The sequence below is a fragment of the Grus americana genome, chromosome 1 (assembly GCF_028858705.1).
Source record: "Grus americana isolate bGruAme1 chromosome 1, bGruAme1.mat, whole genome shotgun sequence".
Classification (NCBI taxonomy): Eukaryota; Metazoa; Chordata; class Aves; order Gruiformes; family Gruidae; genus Grus; species Grus americana.
The window spans coordinates 76366674-76383667 of record NC_072852.1 but is presented as its reverse complement, the minus strand read 5'-3'; the positions used below and the strand labels follow the sequence as shown (position 1 = coordinate 76383667).

At 39.3% G+C, this 16994-nt stretch overlaps 1 protein-coding gene across 3 annotated transcripts in view; it reads left to right on the top strand.

The window, feature by feature from the left end:
* The window catches only part of ITPR2 (inositol 1,4,5-trisphosphate receptor type 2), a 263261-nt gene that overhangs the window by 105836 nt on the left and 140431 nt on the right, over nucleotides 1–16994 (top strand). For 2 of the 3 annotated variants that reach the window (XM_054827693.1, XM_054827713.1), the window contains exons 23-30: nucleotides 807–939; nucleotides 1869–1926; nucleotides 3448–3613; nucleotides 5634–5807; nucleotides 10509–10598; nucleotides 10753–10878; nucleotides 12082–12204; nucleotides 13829–14029. In XM_054827693.1, the coding sequence (XP_054683668.1) occupies nucleotides 807–939; nucleotides 1869–1926; nucleotides 3448–3613; nucleotides 5634–5807; nucleotides 10509–10598; nucleotides 10753–10878; nucleotides 12082–12204; nucleotides 13829–14029 (1071 nt within the window). The remainder of the gene's footprint in view (nucleotides 1–806; nucleotides 940–1868; nucleotides 1927–3447; nucleotides 3614–5633; nucleotides 5808–10508; nucleotides 10599–10752; nucleotides 10879–12081; nucleotides 12205–13828; nucleotides 14030–16994) is intronic. The other variant, XM_054827703.1, reaches the window with a different exon arrangement.

The following is a 16994-nucleotide window of genomic DNA, read 5'->3' as shown; positions in this document are numbered from 1 at the left end:
TTGGTACTAGTGTCTCCCCCCAAGTTATTTTCCTCACTCTTTCAATATAAAAGCAGCACTTCCAGGTTTGAATTAGCATTTTTCCAGTACGAGTTTCCGATTTCACAGCTGAGGAGCAAAAGGCACCAACAATAAGAAGAAAGCAGAGCGTTGAGCAAGGGGGATCTCTGCTACCATTACAGTGGTAGCTTCCAAAGCCAAAGGAGATTTTTTGCCGCATGCTGGCAACACTACTAGGAGCTCATGGAGGACGTGCTGTTTGCTCCTCACATCCTCAGCTGATCGGTAGCAATGTGGAAAAAAAAAAAAAAGGACAACACCAGGCTTGTGCTTCACTTTGTGGGAGCCTGGAGTTACTGCAGCATCGTTGCCCTTGGCTGTCAGACATCTGATGAGAGGGTGAGCCTTGAGCCTGCCGTCTTTGCTCTCAACCACACTCCACGTCTTATCTTCATGGGGCATTAGAAGTCCAGCTGAAATGTGAAATAATTGGATTCAGCATGGGTTTGAATGTACTGATCTGGCTCGCAGGCAGCGAGGACAAGGCAGCGTGCTGGAGCCCCTGGTCAAATCCAGTCTGCTGCTTAGTATTCAGCAGTCGATAAGGTAGAGTTCAGTATGTCTCAGGATGGTTGGAGGGAAGAAAGAAATCACAGAAAACTGATAAATGTAATGGATTCTTTTTTTGCAGTGGACATATGTACTTAAAAAAATAATGTATCCCTATACATTCCACCACAGAAAAATCCTAACCTGCATTACCAAAGGCAGCAGAAAAGTCTTATTTTAAACTTTTTTTCTTGTAGTTTATTCTCAGCGTTAGACTGGACTATAGAATATCCTACATGCTGTCTATCTATAAGAGGGAGTTTGGGGAAAACAATGAGAATGTTGATAACTCTACAACATCCCCACCTGACACACCAGGGATTGCCTCAGGTAAATGTCGGTATTGTATTGCAACGTGAAATAATTCTGTGTAGACTACTGCAAACAATGAACTCAACTACACCAGAAAAATGCATGTTGCTTAAAGTTAAAAAGCTTGTGGAAAAATGAAAATCTTAAGGAATGCCATAAAAATAAGATTTTTGGTGGCCTATACTCCTCTAACAAAAATGCGATTCCTTTTTCCCATGACGAGAACTTATTCTCTTATTTGTACTCTTCCCAAAACACTGCACAATGACAAATGCAGTGGAGGGTAAATTGGGAAAAAATGATTGGGGTTGGATGAGGACGGATTTCAGTGAGGTGAATGTGGTATGGGAATGGAGCAGCTTCCCAGGGAGCATTCCCGTGCACACAGAAGTGCTCCAAAGGCTGACGGCTGTCTGTGTGACCACCTTCAAGTAGGGTAGAATTGCTTTAATTGGAGGTGCTCTGTTACAGGGGGGTGGCTTAGCAGTACTAAATTTTTAAGTAGTAGTGTCTATTAAAGCTATTCTAAAGCAAAATGACGGTGTGGTAAATGATTTGGCTTATGATAAATATTCTAAAGTTCATGCGTCTCAGTTACCTGTTCTGTGGGGGCTGGCTCATCTTAAAAAAAAAAAAAAAAAGTAAGTTCCATATTCTCTGTCATTTATGGGTCAGTGGTGGTGGTTTGTACGGCTCCTAGCACCACAGGGCTCTGGTTCATCACTACAGTTTGGTTCTCCCTCAGTAACAGTAATACACAGTTTAACTCTGGCCCTTGTCCTGTTTCTTCTCTACTACTCTTGCAGATAGCGAATTTTGCCTAGTTAATGTGTAGTTAGAACTTTACTTGATAACATCTGCTTTAAATAAGGAACAGAGTTCTTTTTTGCTGTGCAGATTAAACAATTATGCCTGGCTTTTTAAAGTTTATTTTAATTGTTTTCCAGCAATTGTTCCTGACATAGATGAAATTGCAGCTCAGGCTGAAACCATGTTTGCTGGCAGGTATATCATCTGAAGTGTTATCTCTCTGTGTTCACCTCTTTGTTCACACTGATATTTCTCATGGACAATCTCTGTTTATTCCATATGTGTTTTCATACCTCTTTCTCTTTCTTTGACAACTACCTATAGACACAAAAGTGCCAGAAAAGACCTGGGTTTCAAACAAGCAAACAGCCCATTTGGTATGGATGGCTGTGGGATGGGAAGTGACCCCCCCTTTTAGTTGTAAGTTGGTAGAAAGTTTTTGCCTTGTTCCTAAAGGCAGCTGGGGAGTGGTGTACAGGTGTATGGGGCTAAAACACACTGATTATTTATTTCTCTTATAATGCCTCACATGGGTGTTTTTAAAGAAAGACCTTTTCTTGGTCTACCTTATGGCTGTAGCCCCAGATGTCTTGGATCAGCAGGTTACTATTGACCCTCAGTATTTCCCATAGATTACATGACCAGTTGTCATTGCACCTCATCTTTGAACTTATTAAGAAAGTTATATCGCCAGTAATCTCTTTCATATGAGTCCTCAAATCAACTGTGGACCACTTGGCATGATCTTCTGGACCACCAGAGGCCTGTAGATCACAAGTTATGCTTGCAGAGTTTTGGAAGTGGTTTCAGCTATGCTGTGAACTAAAGAAAAAAGAAAATAAAAACCATGGAAAATATCTACACTGGAGAGTTATTACCATTATCATTATATTGGTTTAATTTTACGGGTATAATTATAATTATACCGGTAAAAATGAATTCCATTTAGACAAGGCCATAGACTTTAATTTTTTTCTTGGAGCTAGGGAGAAGGATCTGCAGTAAGGGCGTTCTGATCTTTACTCTCTCAGTCCCTTGTGCGTTCTCAATCTTTACCAGTGAGAGCAATGCCTCCAGTCCTCTCCCTGAACTCCCGTAATGTAAAACGACACACAGCCCTTGGCATCTGCATCTTTAAAATGAACAGAGAGACTGAATGGTTTCTTGGAAACATTATTTCTGCTTTGATATGTTAAGTGTAAATCTGCTTTCTGCCGTTCCAGATTATAAATGTGATTCCAGAAATATGATGCTTTTGGCAATTCTTACTATTTTTGAGCTTATTTTTTCTTAAATGAAATTTTAATAGCAGCTGAAAAGGGAAGGAGTGAAAAGGAAAGGGCCAAATTAATCTCTGATGAAATGCTGTTTACTTCAATTAATTTGGATTGAGAATGACCTTGGCATAATTTATCTAAGACACAAGCAGATGTTTTTGCAATATGGATTTTAATCACAATATTTGACACATTTCATACATACATTCATTCCGTTGTGTCCATTCTGCTATGAGATTGCTGCAACAGCATGTAACTGTAGGATTAAAGTCCTTATAAAATATGTTAGTGATGTTCATAGTTTACATCCTGCAGCATATTTGATTTGGTTTTAAGAGCTCTGTGAAGATTGTGTGTACATGCATATTTATGTCAAAAGCTTTTATTTTTTATTATTCATTTTACTTTATTTGGTCCTCTTTTCCCATTTCTGTTGCAGAAAGGAGAAGAATGCTGTTCAGCTTGATGATGAAGGGGGCAGAACTTTTTTACGGGTTCTCGTTCACCTCATCATGCACGACTACCCTCCTTTGCTCTCAGGTGCTCTGCACCTGCTGTTTAAGCACTTCAGCCAGAGAGCAGAAGTTCTGCAAGCATTTAAACAGGTAGGGATGGGCAGAGCTTTATTCCAGGAAATGGCCGGTGGGGAAAGTCTTTCCAAAGGCTGCTTTACTTACCCAAATTGCTGTTTGTAGCATGACAGTGTTATTTCCTTAAAGGTCCGGATTCAGCAAAGATTCCCCCCCCCCCCCCACTAGTGCACATTGTAACTGTGCATGCAGAAATAGTTATTTCTGGCACTGCGTTCATTACTAAAAACGTAGGTCCGTGGTGACAGCTGGGACACACGCATTTCGCAGCGAGACATGATGTAGTGATCTCTCACAGACAGAGTTGTTAGCTCATGTTTTGCAAGCAGTGTACCCATGTCAGCAGTAAGACTTTCCTGTCTTTAGGGCTACTTAGGCTGGTTATAAAGCTCTTTTGTTATTCATGTGGTGTTTCTAGTTCTAATTCAGGTGTCTTTGCATTGTGCTTCACTGCATGATACAGATATACCCAAATAACAGGAAGGGAGTACTAGAGCCGAGCCTGTTTTCAGCGTTTATTCATTCTGCTTGATAACGGTGCATGTGCAGGCTCCATGTGTCAGTGGATTAGGATGGGGAGATCTGATGTCATGGGGCTGGATGACAAAGACATCCCTGTTACGTAACCCTATATAACATATGTTGATAAGACCATCTGATGCTTATTTCAGGAGTTTGATAGCGTGTTGTTTCATCATTATGTAAGACAGGGAGGTTTCTCTTGTTTAAAAACAGATGAATGATAAAGACCTGGAAAGCTTTTGTTTAATGTTTTTGCAGTGTAGCATAATGGCCTCCGACCAGATTGTTAAAAGTTAAGCCAGGCTGGTTAGTTGCATAAATAGCTGTTATTCCCAGGTAAGCAAGGGTTGAGTAACTTAACATGTTTTAGTAAAGGAAGGAAAAGGCTAATTGACAAGTAAACAAAAAAGACTGTAGAGAACATGGAATATGAATTTCTGTGGATGAGCAGCATTCATAAATTCTGTAAAATAACAAGGGTTTACTAAGCTAAAAGAGAAGATGATGGCAACTTTATATTACAAAATAGTGAATATTTGCCTGAGAGTAGTGATTTTTTTTTTTAAAAAGTCCCAATCTTTTACATAAGTGTGATTTCTTAAGAGTGCTTATTGATTTACTGTAAAGATTCTTGTTAGGTTTTTGGTATATTATCTTCATTAATAATCTTGGGAAAGCAAAGAGCATTACACAGAAAGGAAATGTGTAGATCATGCTATATCAAGAACTACAAATAACAGTGAAAAAAACCCAGAGAGTTTTGAGCACTAGAAAAAAAACACAACAAAAAAACCAAAAAGTGAAATTAATCTTAGTAGAGGCAGCCACTCAGATGGTGGGAAATTACACGAACCTTTATAACCATGAGCTCTATTCGGTTTTTTCTAAGCTGGCCTAACAGTGTTGAAAATATGTTATTTTTCAATATTTGATTATGGTGATGTGGGTAATCGCTAAAGTTGCTGGCTATTCTGACTCTTCTTTGGATGTCCCGATTCCTTGTCATATCTTTTTTTTTCTTTTTTTTTTCTTTTTTTTTCTTTTTTTTTCTTTTTTTTCTTTTTTTTTCTTTTTTTTTCTTTTTTTTTGTTTTTTTTTTCTTTTTTTTTTTAATTGTGAAGTACTGTGCTGATGGGATAAGCAATTTCTAACTGTATTGGTTTAATACCATGAGGATCATAATCATTGCATCAGAGCTAACTCTGCATAGAACTCAAGAGCTTGTAAATCTGTGCTTGTGCTGAAAATGTTTTGCAGTGTATTAAAGAAGGCAAGAGAATATTGTGAATGTTATAACTATCCTGTTTTGGACAGCTACAGTCTCTGGCTCTGTTAAAGCTTTTCGATGAATGGGGGCTAAAAAGCCTTGCATGCACCATATTTCAATTTCATACGTAAGGTTACATAAAGCACCTGAAAAGAGAGGCTTAGAATGGAAACTGTCAAGCAAATTACCCAGGCATAAGTGCTGGTGCTACTGCTGTAACAGCTTCACAATTTTCTGTATTTCCAGGTTCAGTTGCTGGTGTCTAATCAAGATGTTGATAACTACAAGCAAATCAAGGCTGATCTTGATCAGCTACGTCTGACTGTAGAAAAATCGGAATTGTGGGTTGAGAAGAGCAGCAATTATGAAAGTGGAGAGGTGGGTGACAATCAAACCAAAGGCGGAGAAGAGCCAATCGAGGTGGGTTTTAAAGCCTTTGCTGCTAGAATTGTTTCAATATTGATAGTTTAATGAACAATTGCAAATTTGTGGTCTGGTTAATCAAAGTAACAAAGCAAGAATGTGCAGTTTTCTGGCTACTGTCAGTGACTGCATTCTTATGTCACAGAGCTGCCTTCCTTTCTGGCTAACGAGCAAGCCACACTGTGTGACATTGCTCTCTGGCCAAGGAAGTAATTTAGGAATCACATGTTGGCAGTTGTGTTGACTTGCTGGAAGAAAGGAGTAGGCAGTACCTGTTCCTGTGACTAGGGGAGAGGAGCACCATCAAATCCATATTTTCAAACATCAGGAGTAATTCCACTCTCCAACAAATGTAAGACTGACCTAAGAATATTGAGATTTTGTAGGCAAACAAACCTTTTTTTTTTTTTTTTTTTTGACTCTTGCCACCCCACACTCTCAGGGTATGTCATGATTTGAGAAACTTTAGAATTTGAATCTGGAACCATGAGGACCTGATTTTTTTTTTTAATTTAATTTAAATTTTTAATCTTGTTTTTCAGTGAAAGCTGAGGTCCTCATGTAATCACCTAACTCCAGTGTGAATCATTAAGAAAATGCAAAGTGTTTCAAGAGTTGCTATGGTTGAGATTTGTGGTGTAATAGCAGATAAAACAGGCTTTCCCACCAATGTTTATTCCCACTTTTCCATTTTCATCAGAGGAAGTGGGGAGAGATGAAGAACTGCAATTTCTGACACAGCACTTTCCTTATTCTCTTCTGTGGTAGAGTCTCCCCTAATGGAAAGAAAACAGGCAAGGAAGCCACCAGGGGAAGTTTAGTAGGAAGCCAAGTGGAGGTGATACAGCATTGCGAAGCCAATGCATTGAGGAAAAGTAAGAGTCATTGAGAAGACGCAGGATGTTTGTAGATACCTATTATGTAGACTTGGCCTTTCAGATGGGAAAGCAGCTTTTAGGTGGCTTCATACCGGGGGAAAATCCAACACTTCAAGGGAGAATCCTAATTTCTTGGAACAGCGTAGGTCCTACTCCTTCTCTGATGTAACTTAGCTGAGTTTAGTGGTGTCAGAACGGGGGAGGAATCCGAACTTTTTGAGCTTAAGTATGTGGGATTTCTTACTTTCCTCAAGCGTAGCTCTAGTAGGAAAGAAAATGTTCCTTTATGTAGTTAATGAATGGAAAAGGTAATGGGGAAGCAGATACAGAATTGCAGCAGGATATTTACAATGTTTTTTAGCTTTAAAACATTTTAGAAGTGTAATAAGATCCTTTTTATTCCTATAGATAGCCCTGATAACAAAGAAACTCCAGGAAGAGAGGACAAAACAATGTGCTTGAAACAGAAGCAGCTCTAAATGGGATATTTTCAGTGTTTTTTCCCCATGAGGCATCAATGGGTCTGTATGGATTATCAGTGCTTTGGTAGATGCACAATATTACCTCTGGCAGATCTGAGAGAGTATGGTATTGGAACAGTAATATGTAATCTGCACAACTGGTTAGATCATCTGGTGGTAATTCCAAGAGAGCTGTGCCAGGCTATAATAGCTCAGAAACTTGTCCATTATTATTTTCCCCTGTTAAATTATTCTTTAACAGTCAGGAAATGTTTTTACCTGGCAAAACTACTTTAGATAGTGAATAGTCTCTCTGAGATCTTAAGTCAGATGTAAGAGGTGAGGTGCTGGTCATAATCTACGATGTGTGAAGCAGGTGGCTAGCTTCAAGCAGGTAAACATCCCTGTGAGATCCCACGCTTTCTTGGAATGGATGCTGGGTATTCAGTACTGGGCTGGATGAACCTCTAGGGAATATGCTTCATTTGCCTGTGCTTAATTTTTCCCAAACAGCATTAAAGTGTGCACAAGGGCTTAAATTACATTCCAGAACAGTCTTATGTTAAGCCCAAGTTTCTGTCCTCATCGAAGCACATTGAAAGATTGGCATAAGAGTTTTAAAAAATTAAATATATTTTCTTGCCCTTAGGCTTCTGAGTATTTTTGGTGATTGTTTCCACCTTTCTATCATAATCTGGGGGGGCTAGAGACTAGCTTTTTTTTTTCCCCCCAGTCATATGACTCCAGAAAGGGGATTTGTAGAAAAAAGGCTATGTTCTTCTAAATAAAGTATCCAGAGTTCTCCACAGGGAGAACAACAAATCTTACATCCATGCAGGATCATCTTGATAGGAACTGGAGATCAGAATTACAGGAAAGAGTGCTGGAGTTAGGTCAGACGTGAATTAGACACCACATAGGGCTAGGAAGGAATGTTGAAATTGATGCCACAAAACTGAGCCTGTTTACTTGGTTGTTTCTAGGAAGGGTGTTGAGTCTGTATAGATACAATGGACTATGGAAGGGGTGGTCTTTCTTGTCTTGTCACTGGAGGATGCGTTGGTAGTGTAGCACCAGAAACACAGAGCTGAGGAGGAGAAATAGGCAGTCTCAGTGAAAGGACTCTGAGGAGAAGCCAGAATACAGTGCAGTGGCATTTATAGAGCTTCTCGTCTTTGCTGTCTGCTAAGAAAGTTCAGTGAGGTTTCAAGTGGTATAAACCTTCTGCACCCGTAAGTGCCTGCAGTTCCCTTGCTCTCCTCCTTTTCTGGTCTGTGGCAGTTTGCTTTGGTTCTGGGAATGTTTAACGAAATGTCTCCTGAAACATCATGTATAGGTTGAGATTGGGAACAGAAACTTCTGAGAGTGCCCCTCATTCCCCTGGTAAGTAAATACAGCCTGTGGAAGGCAAAACTGTGCCAGCGTGACAGTGCCTAGTGCCTTGCACAGCTCTCCTGCTGAGATGAGTGAGACTATTTCAGCGGCGGGGACCTGCTCGGACTGAATGCTGGAATCTGAGCCTCTATTTGGGTGGCTAGAAAGGATCCTAAGATTGATGCAGAGCCATATCCCGGGAATTTTATGAATAGAGGAAGTAGTCTGTTCCAGAAAATACCGTTTCCTAAAGGTGGGGTTCTCAGATGAGAACCTTTCTCAGTGTGATCTCTATGACTCCCTGTCCCCTATGGAAAAGTGTGACAGAGAATGTCTATCACGGGGCGTAACGAGGCAAGATATGCAACTGAATGTCTCTGCTATCCCAGTGGTGTGATTATCTCTTGATAACTACATCCTTGGCATACTCTTATGGGTTCAATAAACAGGTTTTTATTTTGTTAAGAGAAAGGATAGATTCAGCAGTTTAATGCTGATCAGCACTTCCAGATAAGACATATAGTTCACGTGGATTATAAAACTACTTTGATTGAGGAAGAATGCTGATAAAAATAACAGGTAAATTAATCTTGGTTAACCCACAGTCCCAGAACAGAGGAGAGTGGTTAATTATAGCAAAGAGCCTGAAGTATCTTCCAAAGTATTGATTCAAACAGCTAGAGAGAAGGCACCATGCATACTAACAAACGTAAACAAATAAAAATCCACTATTGTTACATAGATCAACACGACCACGCTCAACAGCGGCACTGACACTGATATAAACAGCTTCCATGGCCAAGTGGTGCAGCTGTTCTTGCCCCGCTGGAAATTAAGACCAGATGGGATTTATAGAACTCCTCATTTTCACCATCAGTTAAGAAAGTTCAGAGAGAGGTTTCAAGAGGTATAAACATTCAGACTGGCGTGCACGTGTGTGTGTGAGCATAATTCTTTTCTTTAAAACAGTAGGAAGTTTGAGGACACAGTGAAACTCAGAAGTGCACCTGTTTGGTTCTTTTTGATGCTATTACACTGGTTTACATCCTTGTGGTTATGCTGTGAGGCAATCCCGAGATCTGCTACAGTTTTTCTACATGCCTAATAATTTCAGCATCCCAAGTTCAATCTTTCAATTCTTTGTGTTTCCAGTTAAGGAAAGGCTTACCATAGCTGACAGCAGAAAAAACCCCCACCATGCCAGTATTCTAAGTGGCAGTATTTGTGTAGATGTTCTTCCATGTTTTGAATGAGATATGCACGGAAAGGTGCGTGGGTGTTGGCAGTTACTTGCTGACTTGATTTCTCTTATTTATCATACCCAGCTGGGGCTTTCTAAGAGCCAAGGCCCAGAGTGTAGGGCGTCATGACTGGATGTTGCAGTTTTAACAAGGTTCTCATTTGTTTTTAAATCCTTTCCTGCATCATCCAGAGATAAGGACAGAAGATCCTCTTCATGGGAGGAACATACCTAATTTCCATGTGCTACTTGTTCCTGTACTGCTGAGAACTCCACCCTACTTACCTCAACTACAGAGGTCATCTTAAGTTCTTTCTCCAGACTTTTTAATGTTCACATACACAGACTTTGTAATCTTTCCAGCTATATTACGGATTTTTGGAGCAAGTGGTGGCTATTGAAATATACTTATGGTGGCTATTCTCATAGTATCTAAATTCCTTGGGACATCTAGGCTGTGATTTAGGGATATATTCTTTTTTAGGAAGATCAGAAGCATGAAGACATAGACTAATTGCCTCAAGTCATGTTGGAAATTTGAAACAAAGGACGGACTTGAATGTGAATATTTTCACTCACTGGACCAGTGGATAAAGAATAAACAAGGCTTTTTCTTTATTATCTGTGCTATATCTGTTCCCTATGAGCTGCTGTAATACTTCTTCACTTGCTGTTATTAAATATAATTAGTTAATGTTGAGGAAATTGCAATAGATCTCCACTTGTTGTGTGTTCTTTGTTACAGGAGTCAAATATTTTGAGTCCAATACAGGATGGGACCAAAAAACCTCAGATAGACAGCAATAAAAGCAATAACTACACTATTGTTAAAGAGGTTGGTATATCTGCTAAGAAACTTGCTTGACATACTTGTTTGATAATCAGATTTAGTAATTGTTTTGAAAGAATGTGGGTTTGTGTGACATGGTTCTTTTCTTGCTTGCATACTTATTTCTTGCTTGCATACTTATTTGTTTATTTATTTATAGATTTTGATTCGACTCAGCAAACTGTGTGTTCAGAATAAAAAATGTCGGAATCAACAGCAGCGATTGCTGAAAAATATGGGCGCCCACTTGGTAGTCTTGGACCTTCTGCAGATACCCTATGAAAAGGTTATTCTCACAATTTTAGTGGTAAAGAACATGAACTTAATAAAGGGAAAGGCCTCTAAAGGCCTAAGAATCAATGTGAATGTTTTTTTTTTTAACTGAATTCAGTCAACTATGATACAAACATGAAATGATGATGCCACTTTGTATCTTGATAATAATGGGTTTGGTCCTAAGCTTAAATATGGCTGCCTGCACAGAACAGGTTTTATTAAGAACTTAATGTTTACTGCCTCAGGTACCTGGATATCACTGCACTGTCATCCCATTCCTGAAATAGGCAAACCTTACATCTGCAGTCGCTGCACAGTAAGAAGTATTGATTTAATGGAGCTCCTGGCAGGGTATCTAAATTCCACTGTTGGGTACTGATGTGAGTGCTATCGTAGATACATAAGATGGACAAAAAGCTTTCAAGGATCAAGTCTGAAATAATTTTTTTGTTTCTGTGGTGGAAGCCTCTAACCTAGTTCCACTTGCAAGTTTTTCAGAAGATAATGTCATTTAGTGGCATTGAGCATACAAATGAATGATCTAGATAGCCTTTTAAAGAGCACATCTTTCTAGATCTTATAGGAAGCATTAAGAGGAGATAAAACCTTTTGTGGGCTATGTTTTCCTGAGTTACACACTAATGGTATGAGATAGACACAGGGTTCAGCTGTGTTCAGTAAAATAGTGCTTCTTTGTATAGATGGTTCATCAAATCATAGTTAGAATACTATATCAGAGGAATATAAAATGGGGATGAAACTAGATGTATATTTGTGTGGGAGTATGTGTATGAACATATATATGTGCGTAGGTGTACACACACATGCACACTTGCATCTGTTTCTATATGTAGCTATATAAAAGCCAAAGCTTTTCAAAAGCTTAAAATCAATGCAGGCTAGAGAGCCTTTTTTGAAAGTCAAGCCACTTAGCACTTTTTAAAACTAGGAAATTATAACCATGCATGAGGAAATCTTACTTTGAGTTTGTGCTCTTACCTGTGACTCCCTGTGGTCAAGGTGATTCGGAGTAAGGTACAGCCACTACTGGACTCTGAAGGAAACTAGATCAGTTGCTTTTGCCAGAGAGAGAATTCCTGCTCTATAAAGGCTCAGGAGAATTGGTTTGTTCCTGGCTGAATTCACGTCGTGCGGTTTTAACAAGTATGTTTATGTACGCCCAGCTGATTTAATTTGTCTTTTCTTTCTGCAGAGCGATGAAAAGATGAATGAAGTTATGAATCTAGCCCACACTTTTCTTCAGAATTTCTGTCGAGGAAATCCTCAGAATCAAGTTCTCCTCCACAAAAATCTCAACTTGTTCTTAACTCCAGGGGTAAGTATTTCATTTTAAGGAGAATATTATAACTAGAAGTAAACTTGGACTTGCTGAAAAATGACAGTGCTAAATAAATAATTTCATTAAATTATGGCCTCTCTGCCTATTATGGCCTCTCTGCCTTCTCCTCTCTCTCCTTGTCTTTTCTGCCTTATTTTCTTCTTTCTCCTGTCTTTTCTCCTTTATCATTGCTGTTTATGCCATTGTTTTTAATGTTGCCATTATGAAAGTGGAAAACAATATTGCCTGTAGGGCTTACTGGAAGTATCGATGAACATGTGTCACATCATCACATCATGTTTAGCTTGACTCTGATCTTACTCATCCTAACTTGCTCACAGATGGGCTGTAAGTCAAGGTAGAAGATGCTGTGACTATACTGTTATGCAGCTTGCGTTACAGCAGAATCAGACCCCCATTCATTTTTGTTGATGATGGTTCCATTTGATCCAACTAATCTAAAATTCGATCTTTTTAAAAATCATTGTCTTTACAATAAACCTCTTTGTCATGGTCCCTTTGTGTGTATATATATGTGTGTGTTTACAGATATAGTCGTATAGAATGACATCTTGCTCAGTGGCAGATCTACTGAGCAAAACTTGCTTTTATTAGAAAGAGTGGGGATATTAGGATTGTAGCCCCCTGGCCTGCGTACATTAGGAAGCATTTGTTCTGTTATATTTTTTTTTATGCTTATTTTGTGAAGTTAGTGAAAGGCGCTGAGCTGACCACAGGGGAGACTAGTGGCCAGACTCCATCCTATCCAACATTGACACTTAATTCAGATGCCAAGTATGGAGCCTCCTGGCACTTGCATTTCTGTTCTTTTGAAGTTGATCTTCTGATCATCCCAGTTATTGTGCTTTTGTTGACATTGTGGAGCAAACTTGGTGTGGATTCCTTTCAGATGACGCTAAACAGAAAGGTATGCTCTAGGAGCACACCTGACTCTCATGAGCCTTTAGGCCAAGGGACCAAACTAGAGGACGTTTGAAGCAAAAGCTCCCAGAATGCATAAAGTTGGGATGCTGGGTCCTCAGCAGCACCCCTTTCTTGCTACAGATCTGTTCCTCTTGTACTGTGCTACTTGCTGATAGAAACATAGCCTTAGGCTCCTTCTGTAGTTAACGTGGAAAGAGATGTTCTCTCAGAGAGTGATCAGACTGCACGTGCAGTGATTTGCCTGCTGGAAATGCCTGCCTCTGTCAACCACAGAGGGAGCCAGAGGGAGCTAATCATCTTCTTTGGTTGCCTCAGTGCAAAGTTTGATGGTGAGTGGGATGAATGTGGTCTCAGTTGTCTTGTATACCAAAGTCCCTATAGAGTGCTCTAGCAGTCTAGTATGTATATTTGTGGCTTGTTGTCTTCTGCATGGGCACAGATTTTGTTTGTGTCCATTTTAGGACCTTTTCATATTCATAGGAAAGTGTGGAGAAGTCCCACCACAAATTAAAGATAGGCCCTAAGGTTATTGCTTAATCACTGGGCTGGTGCACATTGGCCTTTTCCAGTTTCCCTTTCGCAATGTGCTTTTCTCCAGTCTAGAGTCCCATGAATCTTTCAATCTCCAAACAAATCTGCTCTTCTTACAAGGCTGTTTTGATTTTAATCCGTTTAGCTCCTGGAAGCTGAAACCATGCGGCATATCTTCATGAATAATTACCTTCTGTGTAATGAAATCAGTGAGAGAGTGGTGCAGCACTTTGTACACTGTATTGAAACCCACGGCCGTCATGTGGAGTACCTGCGCTTCCTGCAGACCATTGTGAAAGCAGATGGCAAATATGTGAAAAAATGCCAGGACATGGTAATGACAGAGGTAAGTGAAGGGTTCATACGTTAATCACTCATGCGATGTCTTTTTAACACACTAGTATTTTGAGGTTGCTTTTTCTGCTGTCGATACCAATGGGACGTAATGGCACCATCGCTTTAGAATTTTAACTGGTATCCCAAATAATGAATATTTTAGCAGACGTTTTTGGGAGTTTAATCTAATTTTGTAAGGCCATCTGTAAAACTACTAGAAAGAAAACATGAGTGTTAGCATGGTGATACAGAGATGTCTATTTGTAGATGATGTAGCATGGAAATCTGTGTTACATAAACCTTCATTTTCCTGTACTGTAATTTAGGATCTCATTTACGCACCAAACTTGCCATATTGTGGTGTGGTTTTGCCATATAATAGGCTTTTACCTCCATGGATTTGTCTAAATTGCAGACCATTTTTTTTAGCGCGTAACCACGTAACAATTCTAGGTACCAGTTTCTGCTTTTGTTTCTTTTGTTCTGGAGCATTTCTGTTGGGAGAGCTACTCTAGCTTCAACTAGCTAGATTCGGAGTCTGACCCCGTAAATTCCACAGAGTGGTTTGTGGACAAATCTGCATGTCAATGTAGTTAGTAGGAAAATATCTAACTGCCTTCTCTGCAATTAGGATTTGATATATAGTGTGCATGATAAATGAAGTCTTCAACTTGCGGACATTCGTGCGTTTAATTGTAATAATGCTAACAGTTCAATGAGATTACTAAGTGGGTAAAGTTGAATACAGTGAAAAGTCCAGGTAGGATCAGAGTCCAAGAAACATTTTTCTTTACGAAGTGGATTTTTTGGGGGTTTTTTGAAGGAGACAGCTTCACAAAGAAAACAGAGAGAAGCTCCAGTTGTGGTGTGAACAAAACTAAAACCTGCTGAAATTTTGTTCCACAGCAACAAAGAGGAAAAAATTCTAATTAAGAAAATAAAACTTCAGCCTACATGGATAACCTTTAATGGAATCCACCTCAACCTTTTCAATTTGACTGAAGTGTTTTAACATGCAATATCAATTACAAGCCTTTGATTTACATAATTCAAACAGTTCTTGTGCCTTTGTGCTTTTAGATATTTTCCCTTCCGCCTCAGCTTCTTCTAGGTTTTTATTTTCTCATAAAACAAAATTTTTATATTTTTCTCAATTTAAATACATTTTGTTACTGACCTATAGTAGCGCAAAGATAAATTGTCATATTACATTTTCAAGCTGACTGTATGATGAAAATTGAAATGAACCCAGATGTGATATTTACATCATGAGTCCTGCAAGAGTTTGTGGGGGGAAGGAGGCACCTCTCTTTTGACAAAAGAGAGTAGGATGATCTGTTTAAAAAAAGATGATCTGTTTAAAAAAAGACCATTACAAAAGGAAATTACAGGTAAGCAATGATGATTCATTAGAAAAAGATGCTAATAGTGAAATGTGAACGGCTTTTGAATGGCAATCCTATATAAAGGAAGCAGTGTAGCCTAATTGTTGGAATTTGATGCAGAGTCAGGACAGTTTCTCAGTAGACAACTGAGATGTACTTTGTGACCTTAAACAAGTGGTATAACTTCTTCTGCACCTCCAGATGGGGCATGTAAACAATTTACCACAAGACAAGATAGAGTGTGAGTGGACAGCATGCCTCAACTACTCCTGTGTTTTCTTTTACCCATGGGAAGTATATTGCAACTTATTCCTGTTTACTGGGAGTAAGGGATAAACTGATCATACTTACATGTTTTAGAAAGTGCATACAGATGAAAGAGCACCATTATGAAAGAGTGCTTTCATAAGATACGATGAACATTCCTGATTTGGCTTATTCACTTGGTCTCATATCCTTGGTCCTTGTGTCTGTAGAGTGCTAGTAATGAAGTTTACCAACCTGAAAGGTTCCTTAGGGCACTTTTTCCCATTACAAGCATGCTTTGAGGTTCCTGAAGGAACAGTGCCTATCAGTGCAAACATTATTGCAAAAGGGAAAGCAGAATTTACTTTTGAACCAGATCAGTGTGGCAGCAGAGTTTTCAATTATCTATAGTATTCTGGAGTGATACATCCCAGAATGTCAACAGCTGCTCCGATACTGACCAACCTTCATTAGACTTCCATAGAGTTCTTAACTCATTGAAAATATACTTCAGTGGAAGAAAATGCTGCTGGTTTTTTTTTTATGTTTTGGTGTCGTCATCCCACCCCCCACCCTCCCCCGCCCATCACTGAGCTCATGATGCTCAGTGAGAACTTTGGCCAACACCGCATACTTCTCTTTTCTGCTTTTGAAGGGACATAATTTTCTCTGCTTGGGTCAATATTTGGATGCCCTTCACAAGTCACATTTAAAAGTGGATAACTTGGGGAAAGGAGATGACATCTTCTTCTGTCCTCATGTTTACAATGATTACCTTGTCCCCCTTAGCTCTTCTTGTGCTGATGCAACATTTCCTTCAGTTTGTGGTTCCTCAGTCAGTATATAGCAAGCATACCATGCAGCATCATGATTCACAAGTTCACTGTCTCCTGGTATTTGTTCCTCATTCATCAATGATAGGTACATGAAAGGATGAGGGGGCAGTTTGACTTGATATGATAAAATATCAAGCAATACCGGTACAGATTAGGTCTGGATTTGACATAAGACCGTAACTGGGAGAACCTGGAAAGTCATCTTTCCGCTCCTCTGTGTTAAACATACACAAGTGGAAAATAACTATGGGAATGGGGTGAACAACTTAAGTGACAGAACATATACCTTCCCAGAGGGCTCAGTGTTGATTTTTTTTTTTATTATTTTGTATTTGAAATGTCCTAAAGGCATAGTATTCCAGACATCAGTATTAAAAAGTTAGGTCAATTTCCCATCATCTTGAATACTCATATTTTCCCTATTTTTTGCCATTGAATGTGATGAAATGAATGATGTCTGGGTCCCTGTACTGTCTCCTTCCTCCCTCCCTCCCAAGCACTTGCCCTT